At 39.8% G+C, this 20,091-nt stretch overlaps 1 protein-coding gene across 1 annotated transcript in view; it reads left to right on the forward strand.

The window, feature by feature from the left end:
* Positions 1–16,709, forward strand: part of cntn2 (contactin 2) — an 84,849-nt gene extending 68,140 nt beyond the window's left edge. Inside the window, exons 17-23 of the mRNA XM_028575679.1 lie at positions 176–246; positions 1,576–1,810; positions 4,773–4,882; positions 5,762–5,948; positions 8,530–8,642; positions 11,123–11,291; positions 14,634–16,709. Of these exons, the coding sequence (XP_028431480.1) occupies positions 176–246; positions 1,576–1,810; positions 4,773–4,882; positions 5,762–5,948; positions 8,530–8,642; positions 11,123–11,291; positions 14,634–14,743 (995 nt within the window). The 3' untranslated portion in view covers positions 14,744–16,709. The remainder of the gene's footprint in view (positions 1–175; positions 247–1,575; positions 1,811–4,772; positions 4,883–5,761; positions 5,949–8,529; positions 8,643–11,122; positions 11,292–14,633) is intronic.
* The last annotated feature ends 3,382 nt before the right edge of the window (positions 16,710–20,091 follow it).

The following is a 20,091-nucleotide window of genomic DNA, read 5'->3' on the forward strand; positions in this document are numbered from 1 at the left end:
GGAGCCATAACGTGAGATACAAAGTAATGGTGCCTTTTATACATTGTATTGTTTCTTTAGAAATAAACAATGGACAAATAAAGTATTTAAACGCTTAATATCTCTCTCTTGACTTATGCTATTTTCCCCTGATCCACTGATTATATCATCCTGTGTTTGTATATTTGGCGGTCAGCTCCCACAGTGGCCCCCAGTGGTCTTGGAGGAGGAGGAGGAGACCGTAATGAACTCATTGTTACCTGGACGGTGAGTAGACAACTCAGTGTGTGTGTGTGTGTGTGTGTGTGTGTGTGTGTGTGTGTGTGTGTGTGTGTGTGTGTGTGCGTACGTGGCTGTGTTTATAGTATGTTGTACGTGTAAATGTATAGCATACAGTGCTGCAGCATAATAAAATCTATTTAAATGTCAGTACTTACTAACAATCGACGATTGCCTAATCTAATTTCCCTAGTTGTTTTTTTTGCTAACTTCCCACAAATGGGCTCACTTTGTCAGTCCCATCTATAATGTTAATGAACTGTAATTTACGTAAAGTAGCAATCTGATTTAGTGTTACACTTCATTTAGAGAGAAAAACTAGTGGCCAAATTTAAAGCAGCAGATGCCGAGGTATCCTGACTTCCTGTCCCTAGTGTGGATCATAATCCCTGGATCCTACACTTCCCAACATTCAATTCAGCGTCTTTTAGTAGACACTCCCTCTGTGGTAAATAGCCATAGCCTTTTCGACCAAGTAGTTACAGGAACGTAGTTATAGGAACAGTCCACTTCTAAACAGTTCTACTATATACTCTCCCCCAAAACCGGTTTTTCCATTTGCATTCACACTGGCCAAGTGGCCATAGGAACTGACCTGACCTCTATCTTTATTTATTCAGGGAAGGTTCACTGAGAGGAAACCTCTTTTTTGTTCCTGTTACTGTTACACATTCATACCTGGAAGCTGCCCAGTGCAACCACAGTCTGGTGGCCACTGAGCAGCTGCACTGGAAGGGCCTTGCTCAAGGGCACCTCAGTGGGGGTAATGAGTGAGGGACAAGCGCTGCGCTTTCACTTTCCCCACCCAGATTTTATCCTGTCGGTTTGGGGATTGAACCGACGACCTCACGGTCACCAGCTCGCTTCTCTAATCTTTTGGCCATCACCGTGTCATTTGTGGTGTCCATCATTGCTGTCTAACACTGTGTTTTAATATACTTCCAATAGGAGTCCCCAAAGACAGCACATAGGATGTATTTTTGCACAGAATGAGGCCTGTGGATTTTGCCCCTCAATCACTTTTGGAAGTGCATTACAGTAGAAAGGGTTCTATTAATAGCCAATATGAACAGAAGGAATGTTGACAGCAAGCAAAACCCATTTCAGTGTTCACCTGGGCACTTGACTATTGTTTTAAAACAGAATGTGAACCTATCCTACAAGAAAAGTGTGCATAAAGGGCTTAAACATCCCTCAATTGCTTGCTGACACACACACACACACATACACACACACACACACACACACACAGACAATTCAGAGTGCCAGATGTGTGTTACGTTGGGCCCATTTGTCTTGTTGTGCTGACCCTTTCAGCCCATGGCCAGAGAGTACCAGAATGGTGATGGCTTTGGCTACACTCTGGCATTCAAGAAGAAAAACACGCCATCTTGGACTGTAGTGCGTATTCCTCACGTGGAGTCATCCCGATATGTTTACTACAATGACAGCCTGACGCCGTACAGTCCCTTTGAGGTGAAGATCAAGGCTTACAACCGCAGAGGAGAAGGTCCATTCAGCCAGATTGCTGTGGTCTACTCTGCAGAGGAAGGTGAGTTTACCCCCATTCTAATGCTGATACACCTCTAGTAAACTTTGTATCACAAAGCAACTTATTGTTAATATAATGATAACATTTACATTGATTATTATAATTGTTATGAACATGTAGGATTCTCGTAGGGTACAGATTTGATCATTGGCAAATTATCAAAGATGTTTTATCAATATTAATAAAGTTATGAATATGGTTATTAATAACTTTATCAAATCGACAAACAATCAAAACGGGGCACCACCCTGCAAGTCAGGGACCAATAATCAAGCTGTGGAACAGTCTCATTTCTGTGGTAATCCTTTAAAAAAGAAATAAAGGAAGGGGTGAATCCAAGCAACGGACCTGATCGACCAGCAATTGTTACAACCAGTACACAAACAATCACAAGCAACTGCTAATTAAGCATAATAAGATTTATTAACGTCACAATTATCAGTAGCTAATCAATAATCCTTCAATAATAAACTCATATACCTTTTTACAATATCACAACCAAAAATAAAGCAAAACAAATGCAGCATGGACACGTCTGTGTCTGTGTGTGTGTGAGAGGGAGTGAGTGGAAAAGGAGGGGGGCGGTGTCGAAGTGTAGTTCTAACTCCAAAAATGGCTACTCCTGTGAGCTGCACAAACTATTTAGCCTCAAGAGGGCGGTAGTGTTTCTGCATGCACGGGCTGAAGAAGCCGGGGGGTTGCTAGGCAACGCGCACGCTTAGCCGGTATGGTAGCTAGTTCCTGTGTTAGCTCTATACGAACGTAAGCCAATTCCACGTGTGAAGCCGTTAGCTCGGGAGCTACGCGGCTAGCCTGTGTCGTGTGTGTGTGTGTGTTAGTAAAAGAAGAAAGAGTAAAGGAGTAAAGAAAAGAGGCACTCTGATCCCAGTTATCGATAATGACCCAGTTCCCCTCAGCCACTCAAGTCTGGGCTAACGTGTAGTTAGAACAGACTGAGACTTTTGGTTTTGCTGAGGGAAACGTCACTATAACCACTCCAGTAGCCAACAGCTGATTTTCGCGATTCTATCGCAGACAGTAACTAAACTCCTGAAAGGAGTGATTTAAGCAGGTAGCGATTACAGTTATACCAAGCTACTTAACACCACATAAATCAACGGTATAATTGATCTATTATACATTCACAGAACAGATTAATAATCACATATGGACCAGTACATGATTAAATCAGATCACATTAATGGCAACAATGGTAGCGAACCCTTTGCTCATTAATAACAAAACAAAACGCACTAGTTCTAATATCTTCCCAGAACTGTGTAAAAGCCTCCTTACTGTGCGTTGTTTGTCAGTTAAAACTTCTTGCCAGAGCTTAACGATCCGTTTCGTCCCGAAGCAGAGGGGACGAGACGTAATCCAGGTCGACCAAAAACAGAACGCCGTCCTTTTCTTGAATCCAGGCTGATTAAACACGCTGCAGATGAGGGAATACTTTGGCCAGTATTTCCTCGGATCCCCTTTGTATATCAGACCGATATAAAGTTGTCGCAGCTCAAAACTCGACCAGCGAGATGATGCTGGCTAGCTAGTCCGGACTAGAGTGCTTCCTATAGCGACCTGAGTCACGGTGGAAAAGCGAAGAAAACACACGCACCGACAGCTTTTATCCTTCCTCCGCCTCCTAGTGGCGGGGTGGTGCATTCAAGGACCCGACGACCAATGGGAAAACTGCAACCTGGTCACAGGTGTGAAGCAGTTCTTTGTCTCACCACCAGTCTGCCTTGCCGTCCTCGTGTTGAATGCACATTCTCCATTTTGCGAAGTGGCGGCTTGTAGGAGTTTGGTGAAACTGGCTTTGGGATTCACATGTAGGCCAAGATCCTTTGTCTTGCCTCCCCTGTGTCTCTGCAGTCAACTCAATCTGAGCCATTTTTGGTTAGGATCAATGTTTAACCAGCTTCTTGGTCCCCAACAAACATGAACTACTGGAATTATTTTACAACAAAATCAGACAAAGACAGTTAAGTTCTTCGTGGTGGTTGACAGATAAATGATGGTCAGCCCTGGGCATTGGACATTGGTCTGCTACACAACAACACTGAATTCACAAAATAAAAATTGTGCATGAATGATACATTCTGGCAGCCAACCTGCATTTTACACTGTAATTTAATGTAGACTTTTGAAATAAATACAAAAATACAAACTCCTTTCAGGTAGGGGTTAATCTATCTAAGTGCGCTGCCCAAATATTTAGCATTACTGCCCAGCAGTTTTCCTCGTTTTTGAACAAATGTTGTTTTTTTAGTAACAAAGCAAACAAATAAGCAAACATAAGCACAGCAGACAATATAAATATAATGACATGTACTCCGGGAAGAGCATTAAACAAAAATATAGAAGTCCATTTCAGTTCCTCTTTCCTCTGTGATATGAAGCTTTAGAAGGAGAAGCTTGACTTTATTAATTAATTAAATACATTCAAAATGTTTCACTGCTTGTTATTTACGGACACACAAACACACACACACACACACACACACACACATGCACACACGCACACACACACACACGCACGCACACACACACATGCACACACGCACGCACACACACACACACGCACACACACACACACACGCACGCACACACACACACACACACACACACACACACACACACACACAGAGGACCCAGGACTCTCTCAGGACGCTATGAGCAGTCGGGGGTTCGGTGCCTTGCTCAACGGCACACTACAGTGCCCAGGAGCGGAACTGGCCCATCTCCAGCTACCAGGCCACATTGTACCTGTCCATATGGTGGACTTGAACAGACTTAGACTTCTTTGCTGTCACCACTAGAGGGCAAACACAACCTAGATTGACCACAGTCAGCTCACTTATGAATTACTGATAAAAATGAGCATGACTGTCAGTTTGTACCTCTGTTCCCAAAATATCACGACACAGTGTACATGATGAAGTATGTTAATGCCTCCTCACAGAGCCGACAGTGGGGCCGTCAACCATCAACGCCACGGCGCTGAGCGCCTTTGAGATCCAGGTTTCATGGGAACCAGTCCAGCAGCTCAGCGGCATCCTCAGAGGATACGAGGTGATGAGCTGCATAAATGCACATCTGGATTTTTTTCCAACACAGCAGACTGTAACTGACGGTCAAATGGGATAGAAAAAGTGATACAGTAAAATTCTAAGGGGCTAAACATTACCATATGAAGTCATGTACAGAGTAGTGATTATAGGACATGCATTTTAATTTCTAGTGTAAATATAGTCCAGCTAAATCAATATACTCTCCCTCAACAACATCTTTCTGAACCACTAAATAACTGAAATATGCTTTCCTTGTTATGTCAGTATTTGACATTTAACTAATAAAATAAGAGAAGATTTAAATGCATACATTGTTACACATTGTTATCAGGGAGATTTTGCTCCCTTGATTGTAAAAGCTGATGTATTGTGTCCTTCAGTTGGACCTGTCTCTGTTAGTGATCAGAGTTTATCACTAAATCTACAGCTACCATATTTCACTAAGGTGACAAAGGAACAAACAATCTCAAACTTTGGTCTCTTGAACAAGGTTGTCCTGTTATACAGAAACAGTCCTATGCCCTGCCATTAAACTTCTAATCATTTTATTAGCTCTTCCATAAGCTACCAAAGTTCAAACTCAATTTATCAGCTTTGATTGTTTTAATGGCCAAGATCATAACAAATACATCACTTTATTAGTGCTGAGATGGCTGATATCAGCATGCTCAACACAGTCCTTGTTGGAAAAGTTGAGATAATCAATTTCATTTTCCCTTATTAATGAAGATAGATGTTCTAGCCACTAGAACCACAGACACATAGAATGCAAATATAAAAATAACTTAACTTTAAAACTGTACTTAATAAACTGGCTCTACAAGGTTCATATGCAGTGTTTCAGGTTGGGTTTGTGAATATGTTTTTGGTGTGTCCTCAGATCCGGTACTGGCGGCAGCATGAACGGGAAGCGGCAGCAGACCGAGTGCGAACAGCAGGACTGGAAACCACAGCCAGAGTGTCTGGACTCAGACCCAGCACTCGATATCACGTCGCCGTTCTGGCGTACAACAGCGCTGGCACGGGTCCGCCCTCGCCACGCACCACCGTCACCACCAGAAAACCACGTAGGGCTGCAGCACTCACACATGCATACAGTGCTGCTCATGAGTATAGGAACCCATGCTAAAGTTGACAAAAAGAGGAATAAAAAAATCATCTTTTGGAAATTGATCCTAATGTCTTAATTAAAAAAAAGAGGAAAATCCAACCTTTGAGAACACCAATTTTCTTTGTGAATGAATAATGTATCGTAAATAAATAAATGTTCTTCCTTAAAATACAGGGGGCATAAGTATAGACACCCCTATGTTACATTCCCATAGAGGCAGGCAGATTTTTATTTTTAAAGGCCAGTTATTTCATGGATCCAGGATACTCTGCATCCTGATAAAGTTCCCTTGGCCTTTGGAATTAAAAAAGCCCCACATCATCACATACCCTTCACCATACCTAGAGATTGACATGGTTTTATTTCAGTTAGCCTAATAGGTGGTTTGATTTGCATTGAGAGATGATTTTATGGAAAGTACCAATCGCCAATCTCTAGGTATGGTGAAGGGTATGTGATGATGTGGGGCTATTTTAAATCCAAAGACCAAGGGAACTTTATCAGGATGCATAGTATCCTGGATCCATTAAAATAACTGGCCTTTAAAAATAAAAATCTGCCTGCCTCTATGGGAATTTAACTGGATTTTATGACTGTAGATGTGTTTTGAACTCAAACTCCAAAGCTTAAACCACTGTTAAATCTGTGTGCCGATGTGTCATCTGTTAGGAAAGCGATGTATATTTTTTCCTATGGATGAGACAAAATGAACCGAACCACAGGTGTGAAAGTGTACTTAAGAAAAAGTGCTTGGGCACTGGTAAGTAAAGAGCAAGCAGATTTGAACGGCAAGCCAAAATCAATTACATCTTAGAGCACAATTCTTCTTGGAGGCTTAAAACAGTAACTACACTCATGATTCTTTTCTCAATAGATCGCTATGTAACATTTACTATTCTGTTATACAAACATTATCTGACTTGCATATCCACAGATAGCTGTACAAACCCACCCAGGCACACACAGGAGTCTCTCGGCCTGACTAATACATCTCTGCTAAATGATCCGTGTAGTCTCCACCTCTCCTCCTGGCAGAAATGCATTATACCGCTCTGCTCTACCGGGATGAGAGTAGGCACACTTAGCACTTCCTCAGCCTGTGGATGTAAACATATTTTTTATTTTTTTATTACACATTAATTAACATTTCTGTAAATGTGCCAGTGTTAGCCAGCCAGCTAATTTTCAACTGTAGTCCTTTGGCCAGATGGTTTTAGACCAGAGCAACAGGAAACAGCAAGACATTAGTACAGGTTAAACTTTACAGACAGAAGTCAACAAGACACCATAAAGACAGTTAGAGCAACAAATAAGCTTTCTCAATAAGCCATGCAGAGCTACAGGAAGCAGCAAGACATAAGCACAGTTACACATCAACAGTATCCACATTCAGTACAGGAAGCCATGCAAGCATCAAAACGCAGCCAAGCAACACAGACCCATCTTCTTGCACCGTTCAACCATGCAAAGCAGTAATACGCAGTAATGAAAGGATGAAATAGGCTACATCACTCATGAGGGAGGTGTTAATACAGCACTAAAGGTTGCAGTACAGGTTAATAAGATGGTAGTTAAAATACATATTGGGCAGCAGGTCAGCGGTGATAACAACAATAATTTTAAAAATTACCAGGAGATTAAAAATGTTCACAAGTCTGGCTTTCCAAGAGCCAGGCCTTGAGACTTTGTGTGAAGTTATGGTAGGTGGTGAAGTTTCTTGTTTCATTTGGTAGAGTGTTTCACCTATTTGAGGCTCTAACAGAAAAGCATGATTGACTAAAGGAGGAGATTTTCCCAACTAAGGATGGCACATTTGTTAAGAATTTTACAATGGTGATAAATATTGTGTTTTCTGTCTAAAACTTTGAGCGTTCTAGTTGAGTGCCTCAACTAGAACAATAAACATGATCTCTGTTTCACAGCAGCAGTTACTCCTCCACCTGGAGCCATGTTAGCATGTACACATAGACCTGGCAAAACATACCCCATGTATCTCTATACTACATTATTGTAATATGTGTGTCTTTATGTAGTATTTTTACTTAAAATTAAATGTATCTATGTACTCTTGCAAGTAGATTCAGATTAATTTATTTGTCATAGTTCCTTGTGTACTTACATACATAAAGAAAATGAAAAAACTGTTGTCCACCAGCAACTTGCAGTTTAACAGGAAAAGACAACAATACAGACGTACGTAATAAAACAGAGACTAAAATATATAAAAACAGATAAAAAAACAGTTAAAACAGTTGACGGTACAGTGTGTTAAAGTGCTGTAATTATGTTAAAAATAGTTGAGAAAATAGCGTGCAGTGTGTAAAAGTATATAGTGCCCATAAAGGTCATTTATGGCAGTGGCAGAGACAGTTCAACACAAATACAAAAGCTACACGTCTCTGCCACTGTCAGCCATTTATATAATTTAATCAAACATTATACAGTGGACATAAATCAATAAATGTAGACACACACACTCACACGTGTGAAACCATAAGAGATGAATAGATACTTAGATGTTTGTATTTCCATTACAGCTCCTAATCGTCGTCCGGGCAACGTATCATGGAGAACTGATGGCTCATGGGTAACAGTGAGGTGGGATCCTGTGAAGGCCATGCACAATGAGTCAGCTGTACTGGGCTACAAAGTGAGTGTTGTAAAAAAAGTCAGTGTGTGTCTGTGTCTGTGTGTGTCTATGTCTGTGTCTCTTTGTGTGTCTCTCAGAGATGTTCACAAGTCTCAAGTCTTTGAGCTTGAGTCCAAGTCAAGTCTCAAGTCTTTGAGGGGCAAGTTAAAGTCAAGTCTCAAGTCTTTTGCCACGAGTCCAAGTCAAGTCTCAAGATCTGTCCCTAACACTGTATTGTTAAATCTTATGAATTCAAAGCATGTCCTGTAGCTACCATCCATACAGTACAGTATCAAAATCAGTTGTTGGATAACTTTATGGGGTCTACTTAACACATCCCTCTAGCCCTCGGACCTGGTGAAATATTAACCTAAGTCTGTAACTATATATGTTACAATATATATATGGATACAACTATAAATACACAATTTGCCTGTTCCCAACATTAGCACAACATTTTGCGATGGTTAGCTTGTTACCTGTGACGATATATGCTAAATTTAACGTCTCTTTCACTCAAAAAAATGTGGAAATCAAGACAATAGTGGCAGTGCCACACCAGTTACAGAACAACATGCATCTCAGTGTCAGTCCAAATTACCCACAATAAGCAGTTTGAACTCACTGATGTAATGCCATTTATTTTCTAAGTGTTAGTACGCTCAGCGAAACTGAGTCCAGCGCGAGGGAGATCCGACTCAGAGGAGGAGAGGTTAGTGAGGCTAGCATCTCCACGGCAGGTGACATTGCGCACGGCAATTACGCAGCACATGAGTTTGCCCACCCGACACAGCGTTCCTGGGGTGATGGATCCATGCTTCCCGCCTCCTGTGCGCCATGGATGTCTGAGCCTCAACAACTACTAACTATAAAGATACAATTTACCTGTTCCCAGCATTAGCACAACACTTTGCGATAGTTAGCTTGTTACCTGTGACGATATCTGCTAAATTTAACTTCTCTTTCACATTAGCAATTGACTGACCTATTTGGGTGCGTTTTGAGATGCCTGATGAAGTTCGACATTGTCGATCCGGCATCATTTTTCTTGGTGCCACACACCTTGCATGTAGCTGTTCGCTTACTGCCACTATTTAAGAAGTTATTGAAAGCAAAACTAATGACAAAAGGCACAACTCCGGGAGGACTTGGTGTCGCCATCGTCAATGCATTTTTTTTATATGTGAGTGCACATAGGCATAGCGCATGTGTTACGTTGCACATTATGACAAAGGGCAGGGGAAATGCAGGTCGTCATACGTTTCCCCAAAGTATATGCACCAATAGGAGAAAATAGAAATACATGAATTAATTTAGATTTAAAAAGCAATAATTGCATGAAAACAGGTTGTTGACGTGTCTCGAAGCTCGAGTCCGAGTCAAGTCTGAAGTCTTTTAGGTCAAGTCGCAAGTCAAGTCTGAAGTCAGCTATTTGTGTGACTTAAGTGCAACTCGAGTCCGAGTCTCAGACTTGAGTCCTCATCTCCAGTGTCTCTGTGTGTGTGTCTGTGTGCAAGCGTGTGTGCGTGCATTTCTCTGCTTTGCCCGCCCAGAGAATTTGGCCCACTTATGAGATAGAGACATCATGGTTTTCAAATGAGCAAAGTGGCAGTTGGTCTAGGCCACCTTGCCCACCTTGCATAGAATACTAAGCTATTAAAATAATAATTGTTGGCATGATTTTATAAATCATCTTTTAATGTTACACATCCATGTGGCACAGTGAATCTTTACAATTTACTGTATATGTGGATGGCTACCTTAATGACTACCTTACATACAATATAGGCCAGTAAGCCTATATTCAGTGGGGATTTATATTTGCCAAAAATTTGTTGGAATTAAAAAAAACTTTCAAAAATTGACAATAATGGGCACCCGGATAGCTCAGTAGGTAGAGCTGCACCCATATATAGAGGTTTGCTCCTCAATGCAGCGGGCCTGGGTTTGACTCTGACCTGCAGCGCTTTGCTGCATGTCATGTCATTCCCCCCTCTTTCTCCCCTTTCATGTCTTCAGCTGTCCTATCAAAATAAAGGCTGAAAATTGCCCAAAAAAAGAATCTTGGATGTTTTGGATGTGTTTTTCTAGGAAAACAGGATTCCCGGGATCAAACCCTAATACACACAAATGTAGCTTTCAAGATTACGTGATGATCATGTTAAGAATAATAACCCTTGTGAAGTTTGACAGGAGTACACATATTTGCTGCTGATGTTGTGCTTTTGATATGTCAAATCATGATATGTGTAATCTTCTCTACGTGTGAGATATGAGAAGCAATAAGAAGGCTGTATAACAAAATGAAAGATCTGGTTTATCAGTCTTGTTCCACCATATGCATGAGATAACCACTGGAACAACGGTCCTTTCATTTCAACACAAACAATGACAGTCAGTGTATTCGGGTGTTTTTTGAGCTGATGTTAACTGTAAAAAATGCCTTTTCTGTTGAAATGTTGAGCTCTGAAACTTTAGACCTGCTGTGTTCTGTGTGTCAGGTTCTGTACAAACACGAGGGCCAGAAAGCACTGAAGGTTCTGGACCACACCAAGACATCCATGAGCCTGCCGCTGCCAAAAGACAACGGTTACGTTGTGTTGGAGATTCGGTCGTGGGGAGAGGGCGGGGACGGGCCAGCACACGAGATTATTGTGTCCCGGGACTCCGGTGAGAAACTACAAAACACAAGTGTTTATTAACCCTCATAAAACTTATATATATATATATAAATATATATATATGGGTTTCTTTTAACCAAATTGCCCAAAACATTCTTAAATAAATTAATTTTGGGTGTTTTATTTAATTTAAGAGAATCAATTTTCTTCCCAAACCACAGATGTGATTATTTGCTGTCATTAAAAATAATGAAATGGTTTCAAAACAGTATCCTGACTAAATCTGTTGAAGTATGTGATAATCCATCAACAAACGTTTCTCTGATTTAAATTTTTTTAGTGCTTTTTTAACTCAAAAATTAGGTATAATTTCACATAAATGAGGTTCATTGACCATGAATTCCAAACATAAGTGTAAAACTAGTGGGAATAAGTTGGAATGAAGTTGGCTCAAAGGTGTAACACAGAATTGGGTGATTAAGTTATGTTTTAAGCTTTACAGCGTGCATGATTGACGGGAAAACAAAACAAGGGTTAAAATTACCAAATAGGAGTGTTAGACAAATACATACTGTATAAATACAGCAAGAATGATTCAGCGTTGAAGCTCCAAAATGTGTTATGTGTTCCTGGCCCTATAATGACTGGCATTCAGTGATTTCACCCATGGATGTATTATATTATGGTCACACTGTACATTAGGATTGGGCAGTATAGATAAAATCCTCTATCTCCGTAATGAACAAAAAAACAACGATGACATTTCTTACAGACTCTATTTAATCAGCACATTGGAATGTAAAAGTCTGACATAATTGTGTAGCGTTTTCTAGGATTCATTTAGTTTCAGGTTATAGGCGGTGCTTTAAGAGCCTCTCTTCAGAGACTGAAGCCGATTATTTATCAAAGTCAGTGTTATCATAGAGATAGGAACATTGAAAAATTATGTTGACCATAAACATGTCAGCGGTATCTAAAACAAATATGGGCCAGTATGGATTTTATATGGTTAGACCTGAAGGTCCTTTGGTTATAAAGGAAAGGTCAAAAGGACCATTATGGTGCTTTTTTATCTCTTCCTTTTTGAACAGAGTCCTACAGAACACATCTTTTATTTAAGTAAAAAAGTAAACACTTTATTTGAAGGGATGTTCATAAGACTGACATGACACCGTCATTATTATGACATGACACCTGTCATGAACATGAAGGAGTCATTTTAAATATTCATGACTGTTGTCATTCAGTGTCATTTGGTAAATTATGACACTTTTAAAGCAAAGTTAGCATTGTCCGAGATGTCTTTGTCATGACAACTTGACATTAACAAAAACAACAATCTCTGTGTTATGACAACTTGACATTAAACAAGACAACATAAATAATATATACATAAATATGTCATGACAGGCCCATTTATCAAATTTTAATAAACTATTTAGCTTTATGTGTTAACATTAAATTAAACTGTTATTAAGAGGGTGTTTTTTTACATTGGCTGTCATGAGAGAATTATAATTGTCATAAAAATTTGTTTTTAAAGCTAACATTATCTGTTCAAAATTCATTAAATTTTGGGCAGTGGTGGCCTAAAGGTTAGAGAAGCGAGCTTGTGACCGGGAGGTCGTCGGTTCAATCCCCAGACTGACAGGATAAAATCTGTGTGGGGAAAGTGAAAGAACAGCGCTTGTCCCTCCCTCCTACCACCACTGAGGTTCTTGCTCAACAAGGCCCAACCGCTCCAGTGGAGCTGCTCAGTGGCCAGCAGATCAGACTGTGGTTGTACTGGGCAGCTTCCAGGTATGAATGTGGAACTGTGTGAATGTGATCAGGGCGTTCCTGCAAAAGAGAGGCTGCCTCTCAGTGAACCTCCCCTGAATAAATAAAGGTTAAATAAAAAAAAAAAATTAAATCAACTCGGTACTGCATTCTATGGAAGCTATACCTGATTGCATTCGCCATAGAAAAAAAAATGTAGACACCTGATCTCGTAATTTTGAGAAAAGATCTCGTAACTACGAGAAAAGATCTTGTAATTATGAGATAAATTTAAACACCTGGAAGGCGGCATGTCTAGGGGACATTCTAAAACGCTTAACGTGAAAAAGCTTAACGTGGTTTAATGTACCTAAACAACGATCAATCATCATATAGGAGAGGATTTTGGTGATGATTGATCGTTGTTTAGGTACATTAAACCACGTTAAGCTTTTTCACGTTAAGTTTTTTCCTTACAATACCCTTAATGGAGCAGCAACGCTTAGTGTCATAATACGTCCATAATATTTGGACTTAAGGTTAGATTTTTGACAGTTTTAAGTGGTTATGATGAGCAATATAGGAGAGGATTTTGGTGATGATTAATCGTTGTTTAGGTACATTAAACCACGTTAAGCTTTTTCACATTAGGACAGATATTTTCTCGTAATTATGAGATATTTTCTCGTAATTACGAGATAAGGTTTCTACATTTTTTTTTCTATGGTGAATGCAATACGCATCCGTAGCATTCACTGTCATCAAACTGGTCTTATAACTTTTAAGACATCTTAATGACAAGTCCAAATGGTTCCACTTTACTGAGTTTATGGATATTATTCATGACACTGTCATATAAGCATTTGATAATGAAATCAAACTTTGAAGAATTGTTTCACTTTACTTGAGGTCAAAGCTAAGACACAATTATAATGCTCTCATGACAGCCAATGTAAAAACCAACCTATTAATGACAGTTTAATGTAATGTTAACACTTAAAGCTAAATAGTTTATTAAAGTATGATAATTGGGCCTTTCGTGACATATTTATGACAGGTTATGTTGTCTAGGTTAATGTCAAGTTGTCATTACAAAGACATCGACAGATTGTATTGTCTTGCTTAATTCAAGTTGTCATAACACAGAGATGGCTGTCTTCGTTAAAGTCAAGTTGTCATGACAAAGACATCTCGGACAATGCTAACTTTGCTCTAAAAGTGTCATAATTTACCGATTGACACTTAATGACTACTACATGACTCCTTCATGTTCATGACAGGTGTCATGTCATAATAATGACAGTGTCAAGTTTTCAAATGTCCAAACACAAGCAGCTGTACAAGCCTTGAACCTTGAACCTAAATCTGACAGCTTCAAAGTGTGGAACTACCTAACCAGACATTTGACGCCACCTTTTGTTACTTTTTGTTTATGATACTTTGGTGCTCAGTAGGTACCAAACATGTTGAGGATCAATACTCAGCCCTACTGTACTTTAGTTACGTATGAACTGGGACAATACGAAACTGAAAGTGATTTACAGTATGAGATGCAGAAGGATGGGAATATTTGTTAAATCCAGGAACTCTACATCTTCTTAAATTGACTTGTTACTTGGTGTTTCTCACACAGGAACGGGTATGATGGTGCAGAATGAGGCCTCCTCCCCACTGTCCACTCCCCCTCTCCACCTCCTCACTGGCTTGGTTCTACTCACTCTTCTGTCATTGTTGGGCCTGTGATCTCAGCCATCTGTGGACCTTTTGATTTGAACGGCTTGAAACTAAAGCTGTCCTTTGTTTCAGGCTGTGTTTTGGGTTGGGTGGGTTCCAGTGGTCTGGGAAAGTTGTAGCACCGCAGGGATTGGACGGGTGTTAGAGAAAGGTGGGGGTTCACTTTTTTTAAATAATTAAAAAAACAAAGAGGGTCTTTCAAAAAAAAGTCTGGATGTGTTGAAGGTGGTTGTGTATTTGTGTACTGGTGTCAGTCAAACCATGCCTTATGGGGACCATCACATCTGCGGCTGACGCATCACAGACTGCAGGTGTAAATTATTCATAGAAACAATGACGTGTATAACTGGTGTACATACAGTACAGTCTTACATGTGATGGGTGTCTGCTTGTTCACTCTGAGAGCAACTTGACTGATAAGTCTCTTTATTCTGACCGGTGTAAAGTGCTGTGAAGGTCTGCATTGAAAATATTTAGAACAGCTCCTCGTGCATTTTTTACAGTTTGTTATATACTGTCGTTATTGTATTGTCACTGTTTCCAACATCCTGAAAAAAAACGGTACATTTCATAATGCAGCTTTTCAGTCTTGGAAAAGCCCTTTGACACTGTTAAATTGTCCTAGAGAACAATGATATGTCTTGGAACGGTTTTGAAATGAAAATTGGATGGCTACATAAACTTACTGTAGCCACAAAGTAGTGTATACACATCCCCATAATAAATCAGGCAGTCTTGTTGCTCACAGTGTGAACACAGAATAAGAGTCAGTCATTGAAGCACTGAAGAACCTTTACTTGTTGATTTCAAGTTCCTGCTAATGTCTGTATGTTTGTTTGTGTTTTTGTCTCAGCTGTAATTATAGTAAGCTATAGAATTGTGTCAGCGGTCCAAATGAATGTTTACATTTTCTATTTTTTATGTCTCATTTTGGGGGAAGTAAAATTGGATAGATGAAGGGAGTATTTCATTCTTTTATTTGGTTTATTGCAGCTACCTTTAGGCTGGTAGGTTGATATGAATTGCCCGCGGCTGCAAGAGATTAAAGAGTTGGTCACCAAAGGTATCAGAGTACAGATAACAGTGTCATATATCCTTCTTATTGTAATCCTGTCAGCAACTATCAGCTCCGATGAAACCTTTCTGGTTCACTGCAGTTTACAGCACGGATGTGATCTCCTCTTATCAGGTCCGGGACAGGTCCGTTCAACATGTCAAAGATGATTTGCTGATCAAGTGCTTACGATTTCTGTCTTTTGTTTTTACCTTTATTTTTTGGTTGATTTGCTCTGAACTGTTTGCTGTCAACAGTTTAATACTCAAAAGGTTGACTGATGCTTTGGGTATCAACAGGTTGTTTTCTGATCAGCAGGGATGTGTTTTTCATACACTTGTGCAAAAAAACTAAGAAGACTAAATCCATGTTTTAAAAATGCCAAAATCTTGCGCGAACCAGCTTGCAAGTTTAATTGGAAGGTTCTCTGTCACCCAGTAACTCTGGGTAGGAGATCCAAAGAAACTCACAAGTTTCAATATTTTAATGGTCTGGACAACCAAAACCTTTTTGTGTTACTTCCGTATTACATTTTATATTTTGCAAGTGGTTGATTGATACAATACTTGATTGATGTGCTTTATTTTGTCAGGTAAATGTAACTTGCTTCCTAGTTTTTCTCTTCTCATGTCATTTAATGTTATTTTGGAAGGAAATATTTTCTATGAACACTGTAAAGCAAAATATCACAAATGTCAAAAAATGTACAACCTGAATTTCACTTGGTATGCTATTAGTTGACCGTCATTATAATTATTGCTTACATGACCTTTGCTTAGTACAAACTGAGATTTAAATTAGCTTAAGACCAATATACGAGTGTGCTGATATTGGGGCCGACAAATCTCAGCTCTGGTCTGGTCAGCGTCATCCACATCTGGCCCTACAATCATTTTAATACTTTTTAAATCAAATCTTAAATGTCTGGGTTTGCTGTCAGCTACAGTGCTAAATTATTGTTTCAAAACAAAATTGGTCATTTACTGGATGTAAAGCCCCATCACTGTTTTTCACTCAGAAATTATGAGCTTCACACAGCTGCTTAAGTCTGCACTAGTCCACTAGTCCAAGTTGGAAATGCTTTCGAAGCCGCCGAATGATGTCCGGGTTTTGTGTTTTTGTGTTTTGCTCTGTACAAAGTGTTTTCTTAATGCCTTTAATATTCATTGAAGAGCCATAATGTCATCTCACCATGTCTGGGTGCCCAGTCACTGAATGTGTTTCATATGGCTTGGCTGAATGCACTGGATAATGTAGCCTTTGGGCCTTTTCAAAATTGTGATTGAATGAAGATGTGAGGGAGGGGTGGGAGGGGTGCTGCTTGTAAATATGATTTCAAATAAACACATTGGGATTGTATTTGACTAATGTGTGTATTTATCACATTCACAGTAGTGCTTATTGATTAACTTCCCACATACAATAGATGCATAACAGATGGTCACGTTGACATTTTGCTGTGAGGGTGACACAAGAGGTGAGATCATCTGGTTACATTGTAACCTTGGTTCTCTGAGTGAAGAGACTATCTCTACTCCATTACATATTCTTTCCGAAAGGGTATTTGGATACATATAAAAAGTGAGATTTCCATGTCTTTTTATTAAACAGCAGGTCTAAATACTGTGAAAGTATCAAAACGCTCACTCCACAGAGAAATGCACACAGCCTTTACAACTATATATTTTGTCATAAACCTGGCTCTAGGTCATGACAAAAATTGGAAAGAGACACAATGCCAATGAATTTAAAGGTATTTATTACCAAAAACAATATAAATTTGAACTAAATACAGGTATGAGGTGTGAACATCCATAACATCAAAAGTGTTCATGTGGATGTGTGTAAAATGAGTGTAAGGTGTTAAAAAGGTGCAACTAAACAAACAAAGCCCAGCAACAGGGCTTCTGGTGTCGGCAGGGAGGAGACAGGATACCGGGACTTTTTTATCCTGTGGAGCATACACCCAGGTGCTCCAAATCAGGCTGGCAGTGAAGATGCAGAAGACCCGGAAACACTGATCAATCAGAGCAGATTAAGCTTTTTCAGGAGGGGAGCCCAAAGAGACAGGAGCTAAAACTGAGCTTTTCAGACAGAGGGTGAATACCGAAGTCTGTAAAAATAGATGGACAACATGTCTCCACTTCCTCCCAATGTCAAAAGTGAAGCCAAAATCTCCTGAAAATGGGCGCTGCCATCTTGTAATTTTGGAGCCAGAGTCTGCATAATAGTGATCGGGCAGTGGAGCCGCAGTATCAAAGGCACACAACTTGTCCAATCGCGAGTCCATCCGAGCTGTCAATCGTGAGGTTTCAAAATAGCATCAAATAAGTAAAAAAACCAAACTTGCTTGAAAGAGCTTGATAAGAACTACCTAAAATACCAGAAACCATCTTTAGGAAAAATGTCTTTGACATTGTATTTTGATTTCAAGCATTGTTGACTCATCTTTGTTCTCAGTTCATTTTTAATTCTCGGGAAAATGAACACGCCCCCTTGGAGTTTGTCACCGGCAAAGTGAGAAACATCCTTAAGGCTACATACACGTTAGGGAAGATGGGTAGCAGGCCAAGTTCCAATATCTTTGATGGCGAATTGTCTTGTTCACACATGAATAATCTGAACTGTCTGAGCTCATTGGCGAAGTGATCTCACTTTTGATCACTGTTTCTGGCATGAATAAAACCCAAAATATTTCCGTGTAGGCAGACATGCGACCATCAAGACAGCTAACCAGTTTGTATGTGATTACATAAAGCGTGTCTATTTTTTCCTCCTATCACGTAAGTTGCTCAGATCTTAGGCCTACTCCCTTTATCTCCAAAGGTTTTTCATTTTCTGCTTTGTTGTAGGTCACACTTGAAGGTGTTGAGCACACCCGTTAGATTAAAAGCTGCTTTTTCATTTGGCTTAAAATCTGTCAAGGATTGTATGCCGTCGGTGTTGCAAAAAACTTACCCCAATTGATTCGTAGAAAAAGAACAAAAGGTATACAGTGACTGTATCATGCTAAAGTAATTTCCATCCTCCGAGCTGCTTGCCTCTATGGTGTTGACTCCATCTAAATTCAGGGAGTGAGTGCAGGGTCCACAGTGCATTAAGGGATTTTCTTCTTAAGATTCACTTAAAGTCCATTATACTTTCCAGACATATTACTGGCATTGTCATATGACTGGCCTCTGCAATTTGGCAGCTCCAAACCTAAACTGTTCACCATGGCAACAACTTTCAATTGGCTTAAAAGCAAGAAAACTTTAAAGAACATTCTCTTTCTTGTTGGAACATTTGAAAATGAAAGTACAACATGGGACAGGTCTGTGGTTGGTCGACAACTACACAGAAGTATTTTGCTTCCCAAATTTCATCTGCAACAGTCTGCCTAGTTTTCTCTCCCATCACTTCACATTACATCAATAATTTCCTCACAAGTTGTCGATGACGCAACAGAAACATTGCCGCTGCTGCCCTTCTGGACAAACTTGTTGATATATCAGTCCCTCCAGAAAAACGCAATTATGCGATCGCATAATTCAATGCATAATCAGCCAAAGTCCGCATATTTATGCGGGGGCCGCATTTTTTCAAATACGCCGCACTTTTGCCGCATAAATTGCCGATTTCCGCACCAAATATGCGGGGCTTGCATGATTTCATAATCCCCGCATTTTCATTGCAAAAAAGTCACATATATCTTAGCAGAAAGTTGAAAAATGTTGCATTTACTTCACACAAGAGCAGCCATTTTCCCCTGTTGCCATGGGATTGCGCGACTTGAACATTATCGAAAAGCAGGGTGTTGGGGGAATCACTTTTTTACTCTTTTTCATCAAACTGCAGTTTTTGCAAGTTCCCGCAATTTCATCGCATAAAATTGCATAAATATTACATATAAACATTTTTCTGGAAGGACTTATATCCAGCTAAGAATTTGTCGAACTGAGCTATCAATTCTAAAATACTGAGGTAATTTCCATTTGGAGGTGAAACCACCAAATCATTATCACCACCTTAATTCCTCCCTCCCTGAAAAACTTGATCACCACCACCGCTAGAACTCTCTGCAGTATTGTCTTGCTCCTTCCATTGTTTTAGCAAAGATTAATTCAATTTTAAAATCAATTCATGGACACAGACACTGATATAGATATACATATATAGATAAATATGATTCATAATAGTTATAGGAGTTGGAATGATAAAGTTAGTGGAAGTATGACTAGAAATAATAGTTGTAGCAGTTTAGGGTGTAGCGGGGCGATGTGGGGCGTAGCAGGGCATTGAGGGGTGTAACAGGGCGTTGCAA

This window comes from Perca flavescens, chromosome 4, assembly GCF_004354835.1.
Source record: "Perca flavescens isolate YP-PL-M2 chromosome 4, PFLA_1.0, whole genome shotgun sequence".
In the NCBI taxonomy this organism is placed as follows: Eukaryota; Metazoa; Chordata; class Actinopteri; order Perciformes; family Percidae; genus Perca; species Perca flavescens.